At 34.5% G+C, this 21,824-nt stretch overlaps 2 protein-coding genes across 4 annotated transcripts in view; one reads left to right on the top strand and one right to left on the bottom strand.

Moving 5' to 3' along the window:
• Positions 1-21,824, bottom strand: part of LOC123555845 (uncharacterized) — an 89,338-nt gene that overhangs the window by 42,740 nt on the left and 24,774 nt on the right. The window contains exons 8-10 of the mRNA XM_053548376.1: positions 20,738-20,847; positions 19,168-19,202; positions 1,003-1,125 (exon numbers count right to left, since the gene is read on the bottom strand). Coding sequence (XP_053404351.1) covers positions 1,003-1,125; positions 19,168-19,202; positions 20,738-20,847 — 268 coding nt within the window. The remainder of the gene's footprint in view (positions 1-1,002; positions 1,126-19,167; positions 19,203-20,737; positions 20,848-21,824) is intronic.
• On the top strand, positions 5,573-17,306 carry LOC123554200 (uncharacterized). Of its 3 annotated transcripts, none has more exons than XM_045344174.2 (2): positions 5,573-5,732; positions 16,153-17,306. In XM_045344174.2, the coding sequence occupies exon 2, from the start codon at positions 16,178-16,180 to the stop codon at positions 16,736-16,738; it is 561 nt and encodes a 186-aa protein (XP_045200109.2). In that variant the 5' UTR covers positions 5,573-5,732; positions 16,153-16,177; the 3' UTR covers positions 16,739-17,306. The 3 variants fall into 3 exon arrangements, with proteins under 3 accessions (XP_045200109.2, XP_045200110.2, XP_045200108.2); XM_045344175.2 differs by lacking the exon at positions 5,573-5,732 and adding an exon at positions 7,613-7,757; XM_045344173.2 differs by lacking the exon at positions 5,573-5,732 and adding an exon at positions 10,142-10,223.

Genomic DNA, 21,824 nt, shown 5'->3' with positions numbered 1-21,824 from the left:
ATGTCTTGTATTTTTTTTTGTTTTTTTTAATAGTATGGCTTACTTATGTATTACATGTTTTGGTCAATTATTTTTCTTCTTTTTTGTGCAGGGTAGATCTAAGGGGGAAGGAAGGAATTTCTGTCAACTAGAAATGTGTCCATGGGACACAGATGCCCCCACTACATGACAAAGGACACAATTTTTTACCTAGGTCAGGGGCCATAACTCCTACAATACTGAATGAATCCGGATGCGAAACCCCAGGTGCACAACCACAAATGCTGACCAACATTCCTTTAAACTTTGGTGACTCTAGGCCAAATACTTTTGGAGCTATGCGTGACACAACATTAAAATGACCAATTTTTAACTAAGTCAGGGGCCATAACTCCTACAAGACTGAGTGAATCCGGATGCAAAACCCCAGGTGCACAACTGCACATGCTGACCAACATTCCTGTAAACTTTGGTGACTCTAGGTCAAATACTTTTGGAGCTATGCGCGACACAACATTAAAATGACCAATTTTTTACTAAGTCAGGGGCCATAACTCCTACACAAATGAATGAATCCGGACGCAAAACCCCAGGTGCACAACTACACATGCTAACCAACATTCCTGTAAAGTTTTGTGACTCTAGGTCAAATACTTTTGGAGCTAGGTGCGACACAACATTAAAATGACCAATTTTTACAAAGTCAGGGGCCATAACTCCTACAAGACTGAATGAATCCGAACGCGAAACCCCAGGTGCACGACTACACATGCTGACCAACATTCCTGTAAAGTTTTGTGACTCTACGTCAAATACTTTTGGAGCTATGTGCGACACAACATTCTCGGAAGGACGGACGGACAGAAGGACGGACAAGGGCAAATCTATATGTTTCCCCCAAAAGTGGGGGGCATAAAAATGTGGGGGAAAGTATTTTTGGATACGGGAACTGGGCTAAAGAACAACCCAAAAATCACTGTACATCATCACTGTACATCATCTCAGTACCAGAGCAAAACATACTTCTTTCTTTGAGTACAGTTGTAAGATGTTCAATCCTTGTCAGAGCTCCAGACAGTTTACTCTCCAGTCTTTTCTCATTCTTCAACATTGCTGCCTTCTCCCTCTTCAAGCTACTGATTTCATCTGAAATCATATATTTCATACATTTTATATCACAAATAACATTAAACACATATGTCATGAGAAAACCATCATCTCTGATTCATGAATGCATGGGAAAACTACACTTTTTTTAAACTGATTATGTGCTACAATCAACCAGGTTAGTGGAAACACAGACAGACAGATGAAAAATGTTAGTATGAACAATACTGGGTCACTGGTAACTTACATTTATATATCAGGGATACCACAGCCGCTAAAATGGTGGATAGGGTGGGCAGGTACAGCGTCTAGAATAAATCAGATTCCCTTATGTTTCTTTTAAGTTATCCAGTTACTTAATTTCTTTGCTATTTCAAACAATACATAAATTCATATGTATTCTTTCTAAGAATGGTACAATGTGATTCACTTACATTATCTTTGAAACTGATATTAATGGTTAGATTTACACAGGGAGAAATCTTGATACTGGAGCTGTTGTTCAGTCATTGCAATTACATATACTCCTGAATATCAATTAACCTGTATATAAGCTTCAGTTAGTACTTTTAAAGGAGGCCACTGATTCAGTTAAAATTAGATAAGACTCAGGCCTCCTAGCAGGCCTGAACAAAAATAAAGGTTTTTATAAAGGCTCCAATCTATGGAAATAAAGGCCTTTTAGTGTAAAATATTAAAAAATAAAGGGTAAATAAAGGCTACTTTTGTCGGAATTCTCGTTGAAAACACATAATATATATAGGTATTTACTACATGTATGTGGTCTGGTGAACACAACAGCATTCTGAAAAACTCAAGGTGAAAGATACACAAGCAGTATCCTAATAACAACACTTAAAAGGGGGGAAGAAATACAATAGTATAACCATTACTTGCTTTAAACTGGCACGGCAAGCAGTCTGAACAAAAATATAGGTTTAGAGTGAAAATTACAGGCTATTTGGCCGTTTTAAAGGTTTTTTTTCAGAAGATTTAAAGGTTTTAAAGGTTTGCTCTGAAATTAAAGGTTTTTAAAGGTTTTAAAGGTTTCACTAGGAGGCCTGTAAGACTACATACTGATTGTGTGATAACAGATAAGAGAGTTATCCACCGCCCAGTCAGTAGTAACCTGGCTTCTTAAACTTTAGCCTGCTGGAAACAAGTAATTCTGCCTAAAATTGCACCAGTTCAGACCAAGATCAGCCTGCATGGATGGTCTGCACTGTTTGATATTCAGTCAGTAAATTTTTAGTGAACACCCCTTCTAATAATAAATGGTACTGCCCAAATTGAATGACAGACCAGTCCATTTTAGAAATATAGCGAGGTAAAGGTTAAGATGGAACTCGCTGGTACCTGCATCATCAGAGGTTCGGCTTGTTGTATCTGTTTGTATTAACATCTATATTAAGGCGTACATACCTTGTAATAGTTACTAACCTGGTAACAGCATAATAAGAATGGGATGAAAGGGAGACAACAAAGTCTCACAGAAAATGCAGGGAAATGGTAAATTAACTGCATACAGATCACAAATAGAAAGTGAGTTTCTTTACAGAAACTGAGTGAATGTTCAAGACAGATGTAGATTGCTATGGGTTGCAGAGAAGAATGGAAGAACAGGGATAGTGGTGACAAAAATGGAATTGCGCATTAAAAAACAATTTCAACATGCGGGCCCTGAAGGCACTGTATTGCTCCCCTCACCTAGTTCTTCCCCCAGATAACCTACCATTTAACCTGGCCTAGATTAAAAAATAACAAGAGCTGTCCTTAAGACAGCTAATGCTCGACTATTCGTATTGTTGTCCCAGAAGCAGGAATAATTCCTCAAATGTAAAAATATCTATAGAGTTTCAATCCAGTATCTGCTATAGTTTTGAAGATAGTAACTTGCATGCAAAACTTTAACCAGAATTTTACACGTCCACAAGGGGGCATAATATGGCCAAAATGCATGTCAGAGATATGGGTGTAATGTAACAGGTTTGAAAGGTTCGGAATAGTGTATATTCTATAAATCATTGTTTAATATGCTACGTACAAAGATGATAAACTGTAATACTTGAAAATATTGAAAGTTGCTGAATTGTCAAACCTGTCACAAAACATGTAGCCCAAGGGTTAAACAGGTATACTTAGTTGTTTATATCATTTACTTCCGGGATCAAAGTTAGGTATGTTAAGGAAAAGGCACCACGAATTGTGTAATTTTACATAGCGGCTAGACTGCTTAATTAAATATATATGCTGAAATATAATTATCTAGAGGCAGAGAGAGTTAGATTTAGAGTTAGAGAGAAAGATGGGTTATAGATGCTAGATTGATAAGGTCACCTTTACTTAATAATATCTAGCTAAAATGTTACGTTTAAATATTAAAGACTGTTGCTATGATAAATAAAACTGGTTAAAAGGTTATGTTTGTTGTATTAAATGGCCACACTACGTTACAACGCGCGTTTCTGGAGCCACAGACCAGGATGAACCTTTGGAATGTTGTCAGGGCACTACGATGAAGTACGCAATACCACTAGATGATCACGCCGAGAAACAAGAACCACTTATGTTTTATATGTATGACAAGCTCTGATAGATGCATCAGAAAGACGGAATTTCCACAAAATGAACGAAAAACGAAACAGACGTTTATCTGACAAACGTGATACTTTAGAGTTATATATATTATATTTATATTCTGTTATATACATGTAATCGTGAAAATATAGAAAGATGTGACTCGCAAATGAAAAACTGTTTAATTTCAATGTATAATGTAATATTGTAAAACTACAGCCGAATGTTTTGAAAAGATATATAATGCACTTTATTTGTATGAAAGAAATCATCACGTTTTAAGAAATTCCTCGATTATATTTGTATTATGCTTGCACTAACTATTCTGATGCCTAAATACTGAGAAATTGTATTTATCTGTAATATTATGTACTTTAAATTGTCTTTTAATATGTATGTGTAAAATTACCCAACTGTTTAAGTCGTGCATTCAAAAGCTAATTATGTTTACTAAAATTATACCTGGCGAACCCTCGGCAACATTTCTAAACGATCAACATTAAGGATTTGTTATAGCTTATATTTACTATTAATCTTTTTTTTATTATTTTTTTGTGGAAGAAATGAAGGAATTTGTAATGTAACAGGTTTGAAAGGTTCGGAATATTGTATATTCTATAAATCATTGTTTAATATGCTACGTACAAAGATGATAAACTGTAATACTTGAAAATATTGAAAGTTGCTGAATTGTCAAACCTGTCACAAAACATGTAGCCCAAGGGTTAAACAGGTATACTTAGTTGTTTATATCATTTACTTCCGGGATCAAAGTTAGGTATGTTAAGGAAAAGGCACCACGAATTGTGTAATTTTACATAGCGGCTAGACTGCTTAATTAAATATATATGCTGAAATATGATTATCTAGAGGCAGAGAGAGTTAGATTTAGAGTTAGAGAGAAAGATGGGTTATAGATGCTAGATTGATAAGGTCACCTTTACTTAATAATATCTAGCTAAAATGTTACGTTTAAATATTAAAGACTGTTGCTATGATAAATGAAACTGGTTAATAGGTTATGTTTGTTGTATTAAATGGCCACGCTACGTTACATGGGACTTGATGCTATCATCTAGTTTTACAACCCTGAAGACACATGTGAAGTTTCAATTCAATATCTGCTTTAGTTTTGGAGATAGAAACTTGCACACAAAACTTTAACCAGGATCTTTTAAGTCCAACAGGGGGTATAATTTGGCCAAAATACATGTCAGAGTTATAGGACTTGATCTAGGGAGGCTGGTAATTGACCTAGAAAAAGAAAAAATAAGTTTCAAAGCTATTATGCCTTTAAATGATAGTCATATGTACTTGCATGCAAAACTTTAACCAGGATTTTCTAAGTCTAAAAGGAGGTGTAATTTGACCAAAATGCATGTTAAGAGTTATGGGACTTGATGCTATTACCTAATTTTATAACCTGGAAGACACATGTGAAGTTTCAAAATTCAATATCTGCATTAGTTTTTGCATATAAAACTTTAACCAAGCTGTGACGCTGACGCCGACACCAACACCAACGCCAGATTGAGAAGAATAAGTCAAGCTAAAATGCCATATACTCTGTGGTACTTATAGTACATGGAGGCATGTAATGAAGGTGCCATTACAGCTGTAGCTTGATCTGGGATGTTTTATTTGGGCCCAAACAGATCTTACAAGATTGGATCACACTTAGTGCTTGCATGCCTCTGGTGATTCAAGTCTGACAAAGTCCACTTAAGCATCTACAATACCCCAGATCAAGTTACTGTCATAATAGTCCTGATGTTCTAATCTGTTCAGGAACTCCACCAATCAGTTCATGACATATTTACATTACTGCATCAACAGACAAAAAAAAAATATTTATAGGCATTAGTCAAATTAAGTTTAAGTTCAAATTTAGATCTACCTTCTTCACAAAGTAAACAGTATCAAGTTTCAAAATAACTAACTTTATCTATGTGGCATATATGTTAATATATAGGACACATAAGTTTCAATGCAGAACATAGCTTTCTGTGTATATTTATTTGCGAGAACTAAAACATAAATAATACAAGGCTTTGGTATTACATTTCCAGGTAGGTGTATTACCAATAATATTTCAGTTTGATTAAATTAAGCCTGTAAGTAGCTTTTTGTTTTTAAGGAAAAGGTTTTCACAAGGAGTAAATTAGAGAATAAAGATTTTTAAATTGATTACTATTATGTTAATTTTTACTTTTTACTTTACTCATTTTCATGTTCCTCAGTTTTACATAACTCAATTTTATAATACTCTTAATTAAAACATCTTTTTATCTCTATTACTGTGAAATCATTTAATTTCGTGGGCATGAAATTTCGTGGTTTTGATCAAAACGGCAATTTCGTGGGGATATGAATTGTGGATTTCAACTTATGAACATAAAATGAATGAGAATTTTACTTATTCGTTGGGATTAAATTTCGTGGATTGACTGAACCACAAAATCCACGAAAAATTAGTCCCCCATGAATATTAATGATTTCACAGTTTACTTAAATTCAGAATCACAGTCCTTCTCTTTATTGCGATGTAAAGTTAATTTTCCTTTCTTGTTCATTATGTTGTAACATAATTACACTAGAATTTACCTAAAGCCAGGTTTCCATAATAAATATTTAAGTTATGTATTGTTACCAGATAAGCAACCAGTGTTCCTAATGACAATGATTCACTGAGTGTATTAACTAGGCCTTAAGTATCTAATAATTTCCCATACATTAACTCTTACCCTGCTAAATTTCTAAAATGGACTGGTCCATCATTTAATTTGGGCAGTACTACTTATTATTTAAAGGGGTGTTCACTGAAGATTTATTGACTGAATAGCAAACAGTGCAGACCATGGTCGCAAAGGCTGAATCACTTGCCGCCAGCAGGCTAAACCTTAATTATCGTTGGAGAACATTTTATCCTGAACAAAAATTCTGTCCTTAACAGATACTGCAATATACTGTAAAGTATTAAATTTTGTGACATGGAAACATTGGCATTTTTTGTGAACACCCTGATTGAGTAAAATTGAAATCAGTCATAATTTTAATATCAAATACACGAGTTTCATTAATCAATGGGATAAGGGTACTTGGATTCAGTGTTGTTATATTTTCTGGTCCTTTGGGATCATGGAGTCCATTCAACATTTTATGTGTAATGAAGTTCCGCTCTAAAGCTGGTGCTAGGGGGCGTGAGAGGTGTTGCACATTTCATTACTTCTCATGAACAGACTCAACCAATTTGACAAACAGAATCTGCTAATTATTCTTCTTGGTTACATTCTTTGCTTACAAAGGATCTTTTTACAGATTTTATTAACGTGCTACAGGAAAGTAGCCAGGGTGTAAGACCACACCATCAAGGGAAAATTCTCCTCCCCTGGCCCTTTATGAAACACATGCAAGTACTGTCTAGACTTCACAGGATTCTTTTTTTTTGTACATAGCTAAAATATACTCATTTCACAAAGCTTATTACGTTATAATTTTATTTATACTGCTATTAAATATTACAGTAATAATATTGTTGCAATATAAAAAACATAGCTAAATATACAAAATGCAGTTATTTCAAACTATTTTCTCATGTACATTTATATCAATAAAACTGAAATGTTTAGCAAGACCTAATAACAGCTTCCTTGATAGGCTTTATGCTTTGTTAAAAAATAAATTTGTACAATATTCTCAGTAAAATCTGCCATTAATTTAACATATTAACAATTTTGTTTGTAAATGCCATCTCATAATTTAACCAAATTTACTGTTAAAAACAAACCCATGTATAAATTATATGATACAAAGTTTAAGTATATAATAAAATTGAGTTTCAAGTATTGATATAAAATGGTACTGTTATCTATAATGAGATTATAAGATATCTAGGACAGTATTCTATTATCTAGGTATGTGACCTGAATATCAATTTGTGCCCTACTTGATACTGTTATACCCTTATTAAATCATACTAGTTAGAAATCATTTTTTTCCCTTTCAACTTGAAAATTACGTTATATTATAATGAGGATTTATTAAACACAGTCAACATTGGAGAGCCTGGACCTTGGAACAATATTTCTCGAACAGTAAGAGTAAATAAATCCAACACATACAATTTTAAAATCTTTTCCAATAGAATTAAATAGGAAAACTCTGGCAATGAAATGCCAGAAATAGATTCTAATTTTGATGTAAATGCCAATTTTTTTTTGTTAAAATGTGAAAAAGTTATTAAATTTGAAACATGTGAATGAAGTAATACAAAGTCCCCTACTGGACTAAATTTTTGTACTATAGTATAACATAATGATCTTATATCTGTCAATGATGTACATGTATAAACATTATGGCACTATATTATATGTTATAACACAACACTTTGATTAAAATTTGCATATACTAAAATCTACAGAAACTGTTGTTGAATGCTTATAACATCTATAAATATAAAAAAGTATTTACTTTCAATTTTGATAACATTTCATTTTGAAATTGGTGGGAAAATATCAGAAAAAATGTAAGAAATCATAATAATAATATTAAAGGGAAGTAATTCTGAAAATAATATACCAATATTTTTTGGGAATTGGGTTCTCATTATGGGGAACATTTGTGTCAAGTAATACTAAAATCCCTTTATGGCTGACAGAGTTATGGACCAGAAAGGGAAAAACCCTATTTATCTTTGACCTCTGACTGTGACCTTGACCTTTGAGTTAGGGTTAAGGGTGTTGCGTAAGGCATGTTGTCTCAATTTGGGAAACATTTGTTCCATGTAATATTAAAATCCCTTAGCAGATGACAGCGTTATCCACCTTACAGGAAAAAAACCTATTGACCATTGATTTCAACTTGCGAGTGTGACCTTGACTTTTGACAAAAAGGTCTGAGTGTTGCACATGACATGTCAACTTATGTCAAAGTAATATTAAAATCCCTTAAAGGACTGTCGAGTTACAGACCAGACTGGAAAACAGCTCTGTTGGCCTTTGACCTCCATGTGTGACCTTGACCTTTGAGCTAAGGGTCCGGGTTTTGCACACAACACATCGTCTCATCCATGAGAATATTAATCGAGGGGTGAATGCGACACAGTGCTAAGTGACATTTTTTGAAAAAATCACTTTTTTTCATATATCAAGTGTTTATGACCTTGCCCATGTCCTGTAAAAATATCAAGATTATAGCAAGTCATTAAATGAATTTATAACAAAATGGTCAAAAAGTGCTAAGTGAAAATGATATACCATTTGAATGCGACACAGTGCTAAGTGCCTACGTCACTTGGCGCTTTTTCGCACTGAACTATATCAAGTTTGCACTCAGTATATGTACCAAGTGACAAATAGTTTTCAATAATTGTGCCATTTAGTTGTTTTTTCTTTAAGTATGATATCATTATCAGTATCTGGTATAAAGGATTATTATTTTTTTTCACAAACAGTTGATTTTTATTCTTCTTTTTTTTTCACTTGGTACTTTTCACAGTAAACATGTGGCTGTAAACCAAGTATTGTTTACTGTGAAAAAGTGCTAAGTGACAGAATGCATTTAAAGTTCTTCAGATGAAATTGTCTGATTTTTTTTTTATTTCAAACATTTGTCTCAAGATTTTTTATCTAAATCAGGACAGGGAAAAGTATACATTAGTGAAATATACTTATTTGAACTCAAAAAGTATTTCTATATGTACAACTGCACTAGTTCTGACTAACGTGTTGTAAATCTTGCCTCTTGGGTCAGGTGTACAAATGGAACTACCCCTGATCCAAGCAGTATACTCGGTTGCAACAGCTAAGGGAGAATCTGATCCCACGATGCCTGCCAAATATAATGACCTTATTCTTATTTCAGCAGCATGTCATGTGTTTTATGTGCTGCTACCACACAAAACAAAAAGTACTTAACTACATAGTAATATATGAATACTAAGAACAGTCGTGTAATTTAGCACACAACTAATATGCGGAAACTGACAAATCATCATATTTTATTTTCCTTTTGTAAATTAATTATTTATATTATATACAAATGAGTTCTGCAATAAACCCTACAAAATTACCATTTATTCATAAAATACAGGTGTATTTTTATGACGTATTTTATTTTACTTTATGTTAATTATTTATGATATATATGATTGAATTATAAAAAAACCTTCAGAAATACCTCTAATTAGAAAGATACAGGTGTATTCCAGTTATGGAAAGTGTATTCCGGTTTTTAGGTGGATTCCGGTTTAATGTGTGACCGATCGGCAAGTAATGACTGTTTGTACAGTTGTACAGTTCTTGTTTAATGTGAATCACAGTATACAGTTGTACTGTAGCATTTTCATAGTATATGACTGAATCACAAGAATATACGAATAAGTTTATCTTGGCCTGTAATTTAGATTGATTGCTCATCTTTTTGTCATTTCACAGTTAACTTAAACCTTGTCAGGTGTCTTTTTAAATTTCTTAACCACATTTTCTGTATGTCTCCAGTAACAGTGAATGAATGCATATATCGGAGCTTCTGGTGATTACTGCTCTGGATAAGAAAAACAGGTTTTTTAGGAAAATCTGTGTACTTTTTAAGTATTCATAAATTTACTAATATAATGTTATGAGTTTTTAGATTACAAACAGTACAGTATAATACAACTTTTACATCAGTAGTGTTCAATGACATTTAACACAGTCATTACAGTAACTGCTATAATGATGAAACTGAAATGACTGCATAACCATGGCTTTCCAAAAATTATTAGGAACACATGTATCTTATTGTTGGTTAACTGCCGTGTATAATTATAGTGATATCTGGAGGATTTCATAGAACATGTAATGAAATCTTTGGAATCAAAGTTTAACGATCTTGAAAAGGTTCAGTGTCACCTAAAGTGACTGTTGATTAATGCCAGCATGCCACAGAGAATTTGATTGACAATTCCACACTGAAAAAAAGCCATATCTCTGGAAACTGTTTCATATTTGTAACTAAATAAAAACTCAAAATCATTAATATATCTTGAAGAAACATCTAATATTAAAGTGGAATCTATGTTACACAATGGCAGTCTGATTTGTAGTGTATGTTACTAGTATGCATGTCCTGCACTGGAGAGAAATGGCAACGTGGAGTAGATTGACATTAACTCCTTATGTGTAAGTCACACTAAACCGTATAGCGTTAACGGACGCCAAATGTATATAAAAACTGTGACAGAAAGTTATCCGGTGACGAAAGGCATTCCCCGCTGCTGCTCGATGCTCTCGCGATCGTGTATTGGGCACATAAAACACACAATGACCGCAAGATTTACGCATATATACAGGACAAACAATGTTCAATTAACGGATATCACCGTACTAATAACAGACTTGTACCGTGTAAAACAAAAGCGCAACGCATGAGAAACTGACAAAACGTTCTTGTCAGTTATCGTCCGTTGAACATACATTACATCCGTTGTATCATTCGGTAGTGGTCCAGCCGTGAATCAGGTCCACCGGACAAGAACGAATGCGAACCCGACAAGAACGGATGCGAACCGGTCAAGATCAGAATAGGGAACGCACGAGTAACGAACAAAACGCATATCAGCGCATTGCTACCCTACATCTAACGGACAACTTTGTCTGGTGGTGTACGTTCTAAATTTTGAACATGCTCAAAACCTTCCACTGGATGGAACGAATTTCACAGAACAAGGAGGGCAGGTGCCGCATGAGAAACGGAAAAGAAACGCATGTGAATGGACACGAACGGATTGGAAATTTGGTTATACGTTAAACGTCCGCTAACGCTATACGGTGTAGTGTAACTGAAACTAACTCTTATAATAGATTATTTAGTCAGGTTAAGTTATTTAATTATACTGTTTTGAGAGGCTAGATCTTGAAACAAGCTTTCCAACTTATATGTATATTTCTCAATAATTAAAGTATTGAAGCTTCATTGGGCAAAAAATAAATTGAAACACTGTTTTCTGTACTCAACATTAAACTAAGTACAGAATAGGAAAATGCATGATGATTTCAACTTTATTTATTGTAAACAGTTTTTTTACAGGAAAAAAACATTTTGCTATTGAAAGAGAACTGTTTTACTGGATCAAAGCATTATACTGAACAATACCAGCTGTCCAACATTTGTAAATATTTCTAGAAATATTTAATTCTAGTGATACAGTAATTAAGAAATAATTTACACCAAAGCAGTGTTTTAACATTATTTATGCATGATAGGTGGTTATACATCAGGTGTAATAATTTTACAAGGGCGCAGCTCGAGTGAAATTATTTCGAATGATTATTACTGCCAGATTGTATAAATAATTTTGCTATAGAAAATTTCCTTTCTAATATGTCTTTGTCGTAAAATTTAGATCAATATTATGGAACTGTTTCCTTGCGTTACATACACAGTGTATGCATGGCGTGTCATCACGCTCCTTTGTTTATACACACCAGGATTGGAAATGGTAATACGTCTTGCGGAAGAATTCAATTTGGGCGAAAATGATGGCAAATTATTCTGTAAAGCGAATATACCAGATTAGTATGTGCGTAAATTAATCTAGACAGTTAAATTTCATTTTAAAAATGCTCTTTGGTAAAATACTGAACCAAATTTGAAAGCACTAAATGGTGCTAAATATCATGTTGACATGATGTTAACATAATAACGTTGTGATGAATAATGCATTGCTAGTCATATTAGAATATTAATGCATGAATTTTTAACTCTGAGGAAAATATCATGCCTGAAATACAGTTTTTATAATTCTCTTAAAACTGATACACTAACTAAGCCAAAGAATATAATTTATAAAGATACAATGTGATTGGCTAGCCATTTTTGTTCAGTGTAATTTTGAGTCTGAGAAATTACTAAGTTTAAAAGCTTTAAATAAATAAAATGAAAAACAATTATGTGTTGTTTCTTAGTGTGATAAATATTTTCATGTATTATTGAAATAATTATCAGCAGATAATGCAGTTTCATTCGTTATAACTGTGAAAGAAATTAAAGGACCCACTTCTTGTGTCCAGCCATCAAACACCATGTTGTTTTAATAGATACATGAAAAATATTTCCTTCTAAAGAAAAATAAGCTCAAAAGCAAAAACTTTGGATGACCTATACATTGTAAAGGCTTACTTATAATGTCACTTAGACTCTTTTCGAAGTCACAAAGTTTTATAATAGTAAACAAAAATGACTGCGAAAAAGTTTTAAGTGACATGGTTTTAGTAAGGTTCATTTTATTCAATGATTTCAAACACTACAAAAAACTGGGTACAAAAAGATGAATTTTATGTCCCTTTAATAATAAAATATAAAATCACTTAGAATTTTGTCGCACTTACCTTTTTGCAAATTTTTATCTATTTGGACTGGAAAAAGTTCTAAGTGACATTTTGATTAAATTTCTTTTCTGTCAGACATTTCTTTAAAGATTCCACTAGATTTAAAAAAATAAAGTTGTTTTTAATCAGATTTAAAAATATTACAACAGCTGTCAGAATTATAAAGCAACAGGAATGTTTTTTCCTTCTCCTGTAAAATTTCATGAAATGCACTTAGCACTTTGTCGCATTAATTCACCCCTCGATATGTACCAACTAATATTAAAATCCCTTGAAGAATGTTAAAGTTATGGACCGGACAGGAAAAAAACCCTACCGACCTTTGATCTCCAAGTGAGACCTCGACCTTTGAGCTAGGGTTCTGAGATTTGCACACGACATGTTGTCTGATTATGAGGAACATTTATGCCAAGCAATATTTAAATCCTATGACGGATGACAAAGTTCTGGACTGGACATGAAACAAACCCTGTAAACATTTGACTGCCAAGTGTGACCTTGAACTTTGAGCAAGAGGCCTGAAAGTTGTGCATGACAAATCGTCTTATCATGGGGTACATTTGTACCAAGTAATATTAAAATCTCTTCACGGATTGTTGAGTTACAGACCTGACAGCAAAAAAGCCCTGTTGACCTTTGACCTCCTTGACCTTTTATCTAGGGGTCTGGGTTTTGCACATAACATGTTATCTCATCATGGGGAGCATAAGTGCCATGTAATATTAAACTCCTTTGATGAATGACAGAGTTATGGAACAGACACATAACTGTGGACGGACTGAGGGAAAAGCGCAATCCTATATTCCCTGAAACAGTAGGGAACTAATGAATCCAGAATATATATTGTTTAAGGTATAGGTCCATGTTTCGGAGAAAAAAGTTCGAACGTCATCAAATCATAGAAAGAAAGCATCGTTTTACCTGAAAATTTAACGGCGTATAAAACATTTATATTATTCTACAAAACCATTGTCAATTTACTGATATATGTACTGGATTCCGGAAAGGGACTGCTAGAAGGGGCCACACTTTTGGACAGTTCAGCAAGTTTAAAAACTCACCATTTTTTAAAAGCTGTTTCACGTCTTTGTTTTGATGCATTTGCAACATCGTGCGAGTGTTTAAACTTTACATAACTAAGTAAAACATCGTTTTTGATGATTGTTTACATTTATTTGTTTACAAATGACATTCTTATTTAAAGGGGGACAACTCATTCAGAATATTTTAAGTATCCAACTCTGTGGGACAGAACAGTAAAACATGCATTGGACAGATAAGTTGTGTGTCAAGATGCTGTTCATTCGTTCAAAAAATCTGTTGTTTTGTGATATACTACTAAACCTTAAGAAATAACATATCCCAAACAGTGATTTGTCATTGAATAAAATCAATGTCTGGAGTTTAGATGCAAAGGAATTATATCACGAGGCAGCCTTCGTGATGTAATAATATGCATCTAAACGACAAACAATGATTTTATTCATGCGCAAATCACTGTTTGAGATATATTTTTTTGATTCTAACACGTTAACAAGGATTATTGTGTATGTGCTTGCTGATATCCATAAAATATTTGCCTGATTTCTGTTGATTTCTTTTCCAGCGCGCTGTTATGCCGTCTAACGCCATGACTTAATAATTGTGACCTCAGAAAAATGAATTGTTTAATAACTTTTGAGAAAAGCACATGTCTTCCACAACTGCCTAATCATAATATAGTAAGTCTGTCTTTGTATACTGTTTGTGGCCTATTGGTATTTACATGTTGGAGTAACCAGTCTACAATGCTGTGTTGGTAGTGGTAACCGGTCTGCAATGCTGCACTGGTCTACAATGCTGTGTTGGTAGTTATTGGTAATTATGTTCAAGTGCCATAATTCCGAAGTGTCTCGGCCGATTTGGCTAGTAATCAAACTTATGGTCAAACACATTTTGTTCAAGTTTGGTGAAGATCGGATGAGAAATGTTCGACTTAGAGTGAGGACAGCTTTGTGTCAGACGGACAGACAGACAGACAGACTGGAGTAAATCAATATGTCTCCCACACAACTGTGTGGTGGGAGACATAATAACACACAGTTTTCAGCCTTCTTTGTTTAATAGGAAAACAAACCGGGGCATGTTAGAATAAAAGATAGTGTCATATATATAAAGTTGTTTCAATTTGCAAGGTGTCGGGTTTATCTATGTACTAACAAGTTTGTCCCTTCAACCAATATAACAACTAATTAATTTTCGAGAGAGACAAATCGGTGTAAGCTTATTATTATATCAGGCACTACATACACTGAAAAATCATACACATTTCCGTAAAATTAATATCTGCAATAAAGATCACTACAGCTGTTTAATAGTACTAATTTCATTTCTTTATACTTATTATTAGACGATTTTTGCCCATCCCTCATTCAATGATTCATGGTGTTGTGTGTAAAATTAGGAGTGGTTAGCAGATTAGAAAACCTGGCTGCACTAATTCACAAAAAAAAACATTTTTTTTAGTTTCATCTCTTTTCAATTAAAGAAAAATGTTGTTTTTTATTATTCTTTTTCAAAATAAAATTCTAAATGTTTTCCATTTATTTCTGAAAATTTATGAAAATAACAAATTTCATATCTTGGATCAATGGCATGACAGTGTAATTATTATAGGTTATTAGCTTTGTATCAGGGAAATATGGAGTTCTTCAGAGGAAATATATATATAGCGCGACATTAGGAGCGCAATATTCTTCCGCTGAAGAACGAGTGCATATTTTCCAATGCAAAGATAATAACCTTTTTTATTTCATACGCATCTACATGTATAAATATTAAATAAATATCATAAATATGTTCAATAGCCTGAATAGGATTGACAATACTGAACTAAATAGAAAAAAATAGTGCAACAACACACACTGAATTACGTCACGCACTCGATATGAAATTCAGGCGTCAGTGTATGGAAAAATATTGACGTTTCTGGTACCAGTGTAATTTAATGGGGAATAGAAACGAGTATGTAATAAATTTAATTATAAATCACACTGCGAATAGAATTCTGAAATTAACATACCCAAGACCCTCTGCTTCCCTCCCAACTTTGTCTCACAATTGCTTTTATTCTATTGAACAGCTCAGGACAAAAATCAGAAAGCATAATGGAGCAAATGATGAAACCTGTTCTCATACTACTTTTTGTCTGCCTATCCAGAACCAATGGTGAAGATTCAGAAACTGTACTTAAGGTGGTGCCACCTAACACTGCTGTACAGCCAGGGGAGAAAATCACATTGAAATGCCAACATTATCCAAAGGACCTTAATGAAGACTTAAAGTTAGAATGGTTCATGCCGGATGGAACCATTCCAATCTCTCAACTTACTGCAAACCAGTCTGTGATAAACTCTACCAACTCAAATATTCTCCGATACAAATCTGACAATGGGACTCTGACTATTGACAATGTCACACTAGATGATTCAGGGACATACAAATGTAAGAAAGATGACTATGAAACTGAGGTCATTGTGAAGGTATATAACATGCCATCTTACACAACAGAAATAATTGTGGTATTAGTTATAAATGCAGTACTTGTAGCCATTTTTATCTTATGTGCAATCTGGAACTTCGTACGAGATCAAAAGGAGAGAAAACAAGCAACAAGAAAACGGAAACTTGGTCACAAAGAAATGATTACAACATCTGTAAAAGGCTGAATCATTTATGAAGCGTACTATCTATGCAGAGACAAAGAAATTCATTTCAGTGTTCGATATATCATCAATCTGTGTTCCACATAATCTATGCAGTATGCAGGGGCTAACAAAGAGTGCTTTTTTCAGTGTTCTATGTCATCTATAATATCATCCATGCAGTATTTGGGGACAAGTAATAGTGTTTATTTCAGTGTTCTATAAAATCTACAATATCATCTATGCAGCAAGCCAGAACACAAAACAGTGTTTATTTCAGTGTTCTATATAATCTACAATATCATCTATGCAGCAAGCCAGAACACAAAACTGTGCTTATTTTAGTGTTCTATAAAATCTACAATATCATCTATGCAGCAAGCAAGAACACAAAACAGTGCTTATTTTAGTGTTCTATATAATCTACAATATCATCTATGCAGCAAGCCGGGACACGAAACAGTGGTTATTTCAGTGTTCTATATAACCCACAATATCATTTATGCAGCAAGCTGGGACACGAAACAGTGGTTATTTCAGTGTTCTATAATATCTTTACAGTAAGCGAGGCCAAATAAATGTGTTAAATTCAGTGTTTTATATTATCTATTCAGTATGCAGCATGCTGGGACAAACAACAGTGTTTACTTTAGTGTTGTATATCACCGATGCAGTTTGAAGGGACAAGTAACATTATTAATTTCAGTGTTCTAATCATCTTAGCAGTTTGCAGGAACAAAGAACAGTGTTTAGTTCCTACAGTGTTCTAAATTATCTATACTGGGATAAGCAGCAGTGTATACTTCAGTGAGCTATAATGTCTACTGTCTGATCCACATATTCGGTTCAGGGTTTTTTGCAAAAATGGTTCTTTAATACTTCATGGTCTGTCAAAAATATCAGGGTGTATTACTTTCTGTCTCAGGTATACTAAAATCAATACAGGTCAATGGCCCAAGCCTACTCCAAACATTGCAAGGAAATGCAAGGTGCCTAAGAGTATGACCTTTGACCTACAGATACCCAAAACTATAGGGGTCATTAACTGACCACAGGCATTCACCCTAAGTAGTTTGACCAGCCTCCAGTTACTAAGTGGAAACCAGATCACAGTGATCCTGACTTTTCACCTACTTACCTCCAAGAAAACAGGCGTCATCTACTCACCATAAGTAATAATTCCAAGAAAACTGACAATTGTAAGCTCAAGCCTTAAGCAATAAGGTCTTCCTGTAAACTAAGGCAGTTAGGCTGTTAAGGTTTCACCCCTGTATGTCTAAGCATTCTCTAGCTTAACAGAAACAATTTTTAGTCTGAAGATCACTGCCACATTGACCTTCGACCTACAGACCTCCAAGACAACAGGGGTCATCTACTTGTCACAAGCAATCACTTTCTGAAGTGTGGCCGCTCTAGGACAAATCCTTCCCAAATGATAGAGCTGAAACTGTTTTAACTGTAACCTTGACCTCTGACCTACAGGCCCCAACAAATAGCTGCGTTCAATAAACGCTTGATGCCCCAGGTGGCATCCTTGTTCATAAAAGCAACCTAAGTCCAAAACGAGGTCAAGTTCAAGGTCAAGGTCAAACTGAGGTAAGGTGATGTCTGAAGATGAGGAATGGTCACAGGTTACATCTGCATTAGTATCAAGTCATTCTAGTTAGGAGTATTGATGCTAGACGAAATGGTCCCATTTGGTTAACCTCGTATGGACAGATGAACGGACGAACAGACAGGACAATCACTATATGCCTCCCGCATCAGTAGATCCCAGGGGCATAAAAACGACAGGGTTCTAATGACCTTAAGAAATTGTCCTATTCAGTTTGGCAACCGTAGGTCTAGGCCTTTTCCAGTTATTGAGCAGAAACAGTTTTCAGTCTTAAGGACAATATGACTTTGACATACTAACCCCAAAAAGTAAAAGGATTCATGTAATGACTACTGGCAATCATTCTGTAAAGTCTGACATAAACTGTATGTTCAAGACTTCTTTGCTTTTTTTAAGGGGAAACCTAAGTTTCTACAAACAGACTGACAACCCAACATCAGCATAACAGTATTTTACCTCCACTTCTTTGATGTGAGACATAAATATTGATATCATACAAAATTCTACCTAATTCAAAGGGTGGTAGGTAATATATAAATAACATGGGTCATTGCATGTGACATAGGATATTGTTGACTTCAGAAAGTAATAACACAAGGTGTTGGCTGAAGGTGTTATTACCTTTGGAGGGTTGTCAATATCCCATATCACTAAAGCACAGCCATGTTATTTGTTTTATTACACCAAAAAACCCAATCCTGAGTTAACTAACTAAAATGTTAGCCTTAAAATTCTTCAGTTCTTAAAAAAAAAACCCTGTTACAGGAATGATGGATCGAACAGTAATCTAGTATACTCTGCAGCTAATTGCTTATTGTTCCAATTAATAGATACTCACGCTTGAATTCTTTAGCAGCTTCTTTTGTTAATTTCCTACAAATAAAATAAACAGAACATATCATTTTTCCATTAAATAAAAATTTATCTAACATTTTACAAATATTATATACTTTATCTAATATTAGAAACGTGCGATGGGACACCAGTCTCAAAATTCCAGTATCTTGAAACAGTAAATTCCGATTACCTCCCTTCCATTTATATGATCACACAAGTCAGTGAAACTTAGAGCAGCCTAATTTCTTAGTATCAATATAAGAATTACTCCCTATCTGCACAAAAACTTCTATCTCATTGTGAATGTACTTTGAAATCAAAACGATTATAGGGAATAAGTAGTGATGTGCTACATTTTTTTTTGTAAAAATGTCCCCTAACAACTTGTTTAAGACCATGTTCTAACCTTTTTGGTACACATTCCAGACAAGTGAATTTCTACAAAATGTATGTATAAAGATAGAAAATTAATGTTTACATAGTGGCTGCGGATGCACAGGCTGATCTGGATATGTGCTGGTCGCAAAGCCACTATGTTGATTTTCTCATGGCATGGCTCATTTTGTTTTGCTATTAAAGAATTTCATGAAAACCTAAAGCCCGATCTCACATTCCCGGTGACGGCCCCGGTTCCTCCCAGTAAACATTAGCCGGTATACCTGGAAGAAACATGACAGTTTTTTTGCAAAAATGTAAGATGGATCTCATATTCCCGACTGTGTCCCGGTAAACCCCCAATAATGAAGCAGAATCTACACTTTGATCCCGGTCTGACACTGGATATCCACGGTGATTGTCCAGTGTAAACCCTATTGATTCCGGTGTAATCCCGAGTGACCCGGCTGTGATACGGTGATACACCGGCGCCTACCGGTGTTTACTCAGTAGCATATAAAACAGGATGCACATCGATCCCCAAAAGTTATCTTGTAGTCACTTGAGGCCAAACATTTTAAAACAACCGGGGCCGTTTGCTGGTTCAACAAGGTTCATCAAGGATCTTCCCGGACGTTCACGGAATCGTCAAGGTTGTACGCCGGTTCAACAAAATTGAACCAGATTTATCCTGGACCACTGAACCGGGATAAACCGGGAGACCAAACCGTGACAGTGAAATTGGGGCTTAAGTAAAATTAATAAGCTGATTTGTTATCAAGATGACATAGTTTGTTTAAGTAACAGCTGTTGAGATGAAGGAAGCTTAGCTTATGGTGCTAATGACAAAGTCATTCAGCAAACACCTTGATAGATGTCAAGCAAATAAAACTTTATTCAAAATATAACTGTTAGTAAAACAAATGAATCTGTTTTTAAATTACAAACATGAAATTATTTTTCATGAAACTGAAGAGTAAATTACCAAAATGACACACGAAGTTTTATGAAAATAGTTAGGATCTATTTTGTCACAAAATGCTACCCATGATATTTCTGTAGACAGTTTAGAAAATTGTTGTTGTTTTTTCAAATATGAAATTAGGGCATATTTTGACTTTAAATGGAACTGTGTTTATGGAGAAAATTTGCAAACAGAAATGTGAAAAAGTAGATTTAAGCAAAACAAGACTTACCCTGCTTCCATAGATTTGATTTTTGCCAACAGATCTTTTTTTTCAGCTTCTAGTTTATCAACATCATGGGAGCTAGCTTTTGAAAGATGCTCATACTGTTTCTGCGCACTCTAAAAAATTTATTTTGATAAATAGATAAAAAATATTATTATATTTTTGTTCCGCTACTCTAAAATTAGGGTTGAGTATCATACACAGATTCAGTCAATATTTTCCACTTTAAGAGAAATATCTGGTATAGGTCTGCCATTTTGAATTTCATCACTACAGGGAAATTACTCTTACAAAATATTGCCTCCTTGATGCAAAAAGGAGTAAAGTGACAATTTATACTTAATATAAATAAATCACAAGACTTCATTCTAAATGAGATTTCTGGCAGACATGTATAGTTGTAAGGGTATAAAATCCTGACAAGATTCATTTTGAAATGTTTGTTGTTTTACGTATTTAAAGCAACAAGAGCTCCTAGAACATGAAATGCCCCCCTTGATGCATTCAGTAATTGCACAAGGAACAGAAATTATTTATTTATATTTTATTTGTTGGGTTTATTGTCGCACCGACACAATTTTAGGTCATATGGCGACTTTCCAGCTTTAATGGTGGAGGAAGACCCCAGGTGCCCCTCCGTGCATATTTCATCACGAGCGGGCACCTGGGTAGAACCACCGACCTTCCGTAAGCCAGCTGGATGGCTTCCTCACGTGAAGAATTCTACGCCCCAAATGAGGTTTCGAACCCACATCGATGAGGGGCAAATGGTTTGAAGTCAACGACTCTAACCACTCGGCCACGGAGGCCCCGGAACAGAAATTATTTGGTCATTGACTACAAAAGTTCTACTGTTCTGGGTAAATGTGACCTTGACCTTTGACCTATTAACCTTAAAATAAATAGAGGTCATCTGCTGGTCATGATCAACCTCCCTATTAAGTTTCATGATCCTAGGCTCAAGCGTTTTTCAGTTATCATCCAGAAAAGGTTTAACTGTTCTGGGTCACTGTGACCTTGACCTTAGACCTACTGACCTCAACATCAGTAGAGGTCATCTGCTTATCATGATCAACTTCCCTATCAAGTTTCA

Source organism: Mercenaria mercenaria, chromosome 7, assembly GCF_021730395.1.
Source record: "Mercenaria mercenaria strain notata chromosome 7, MADL_Memer_1, whole genome shotgun sequence".
Taxonomy (NCBI): Eukaryota; Metazoa; Mollusca; class Bivalvia; order Venerida; family Veneridae; genus Mercenaria; species Mercenaria mercenaria.
Note: the sequence above shows the minus strand (reverse complement) of the source record. Positions and strands in the feature narration are given on the sequence as shown.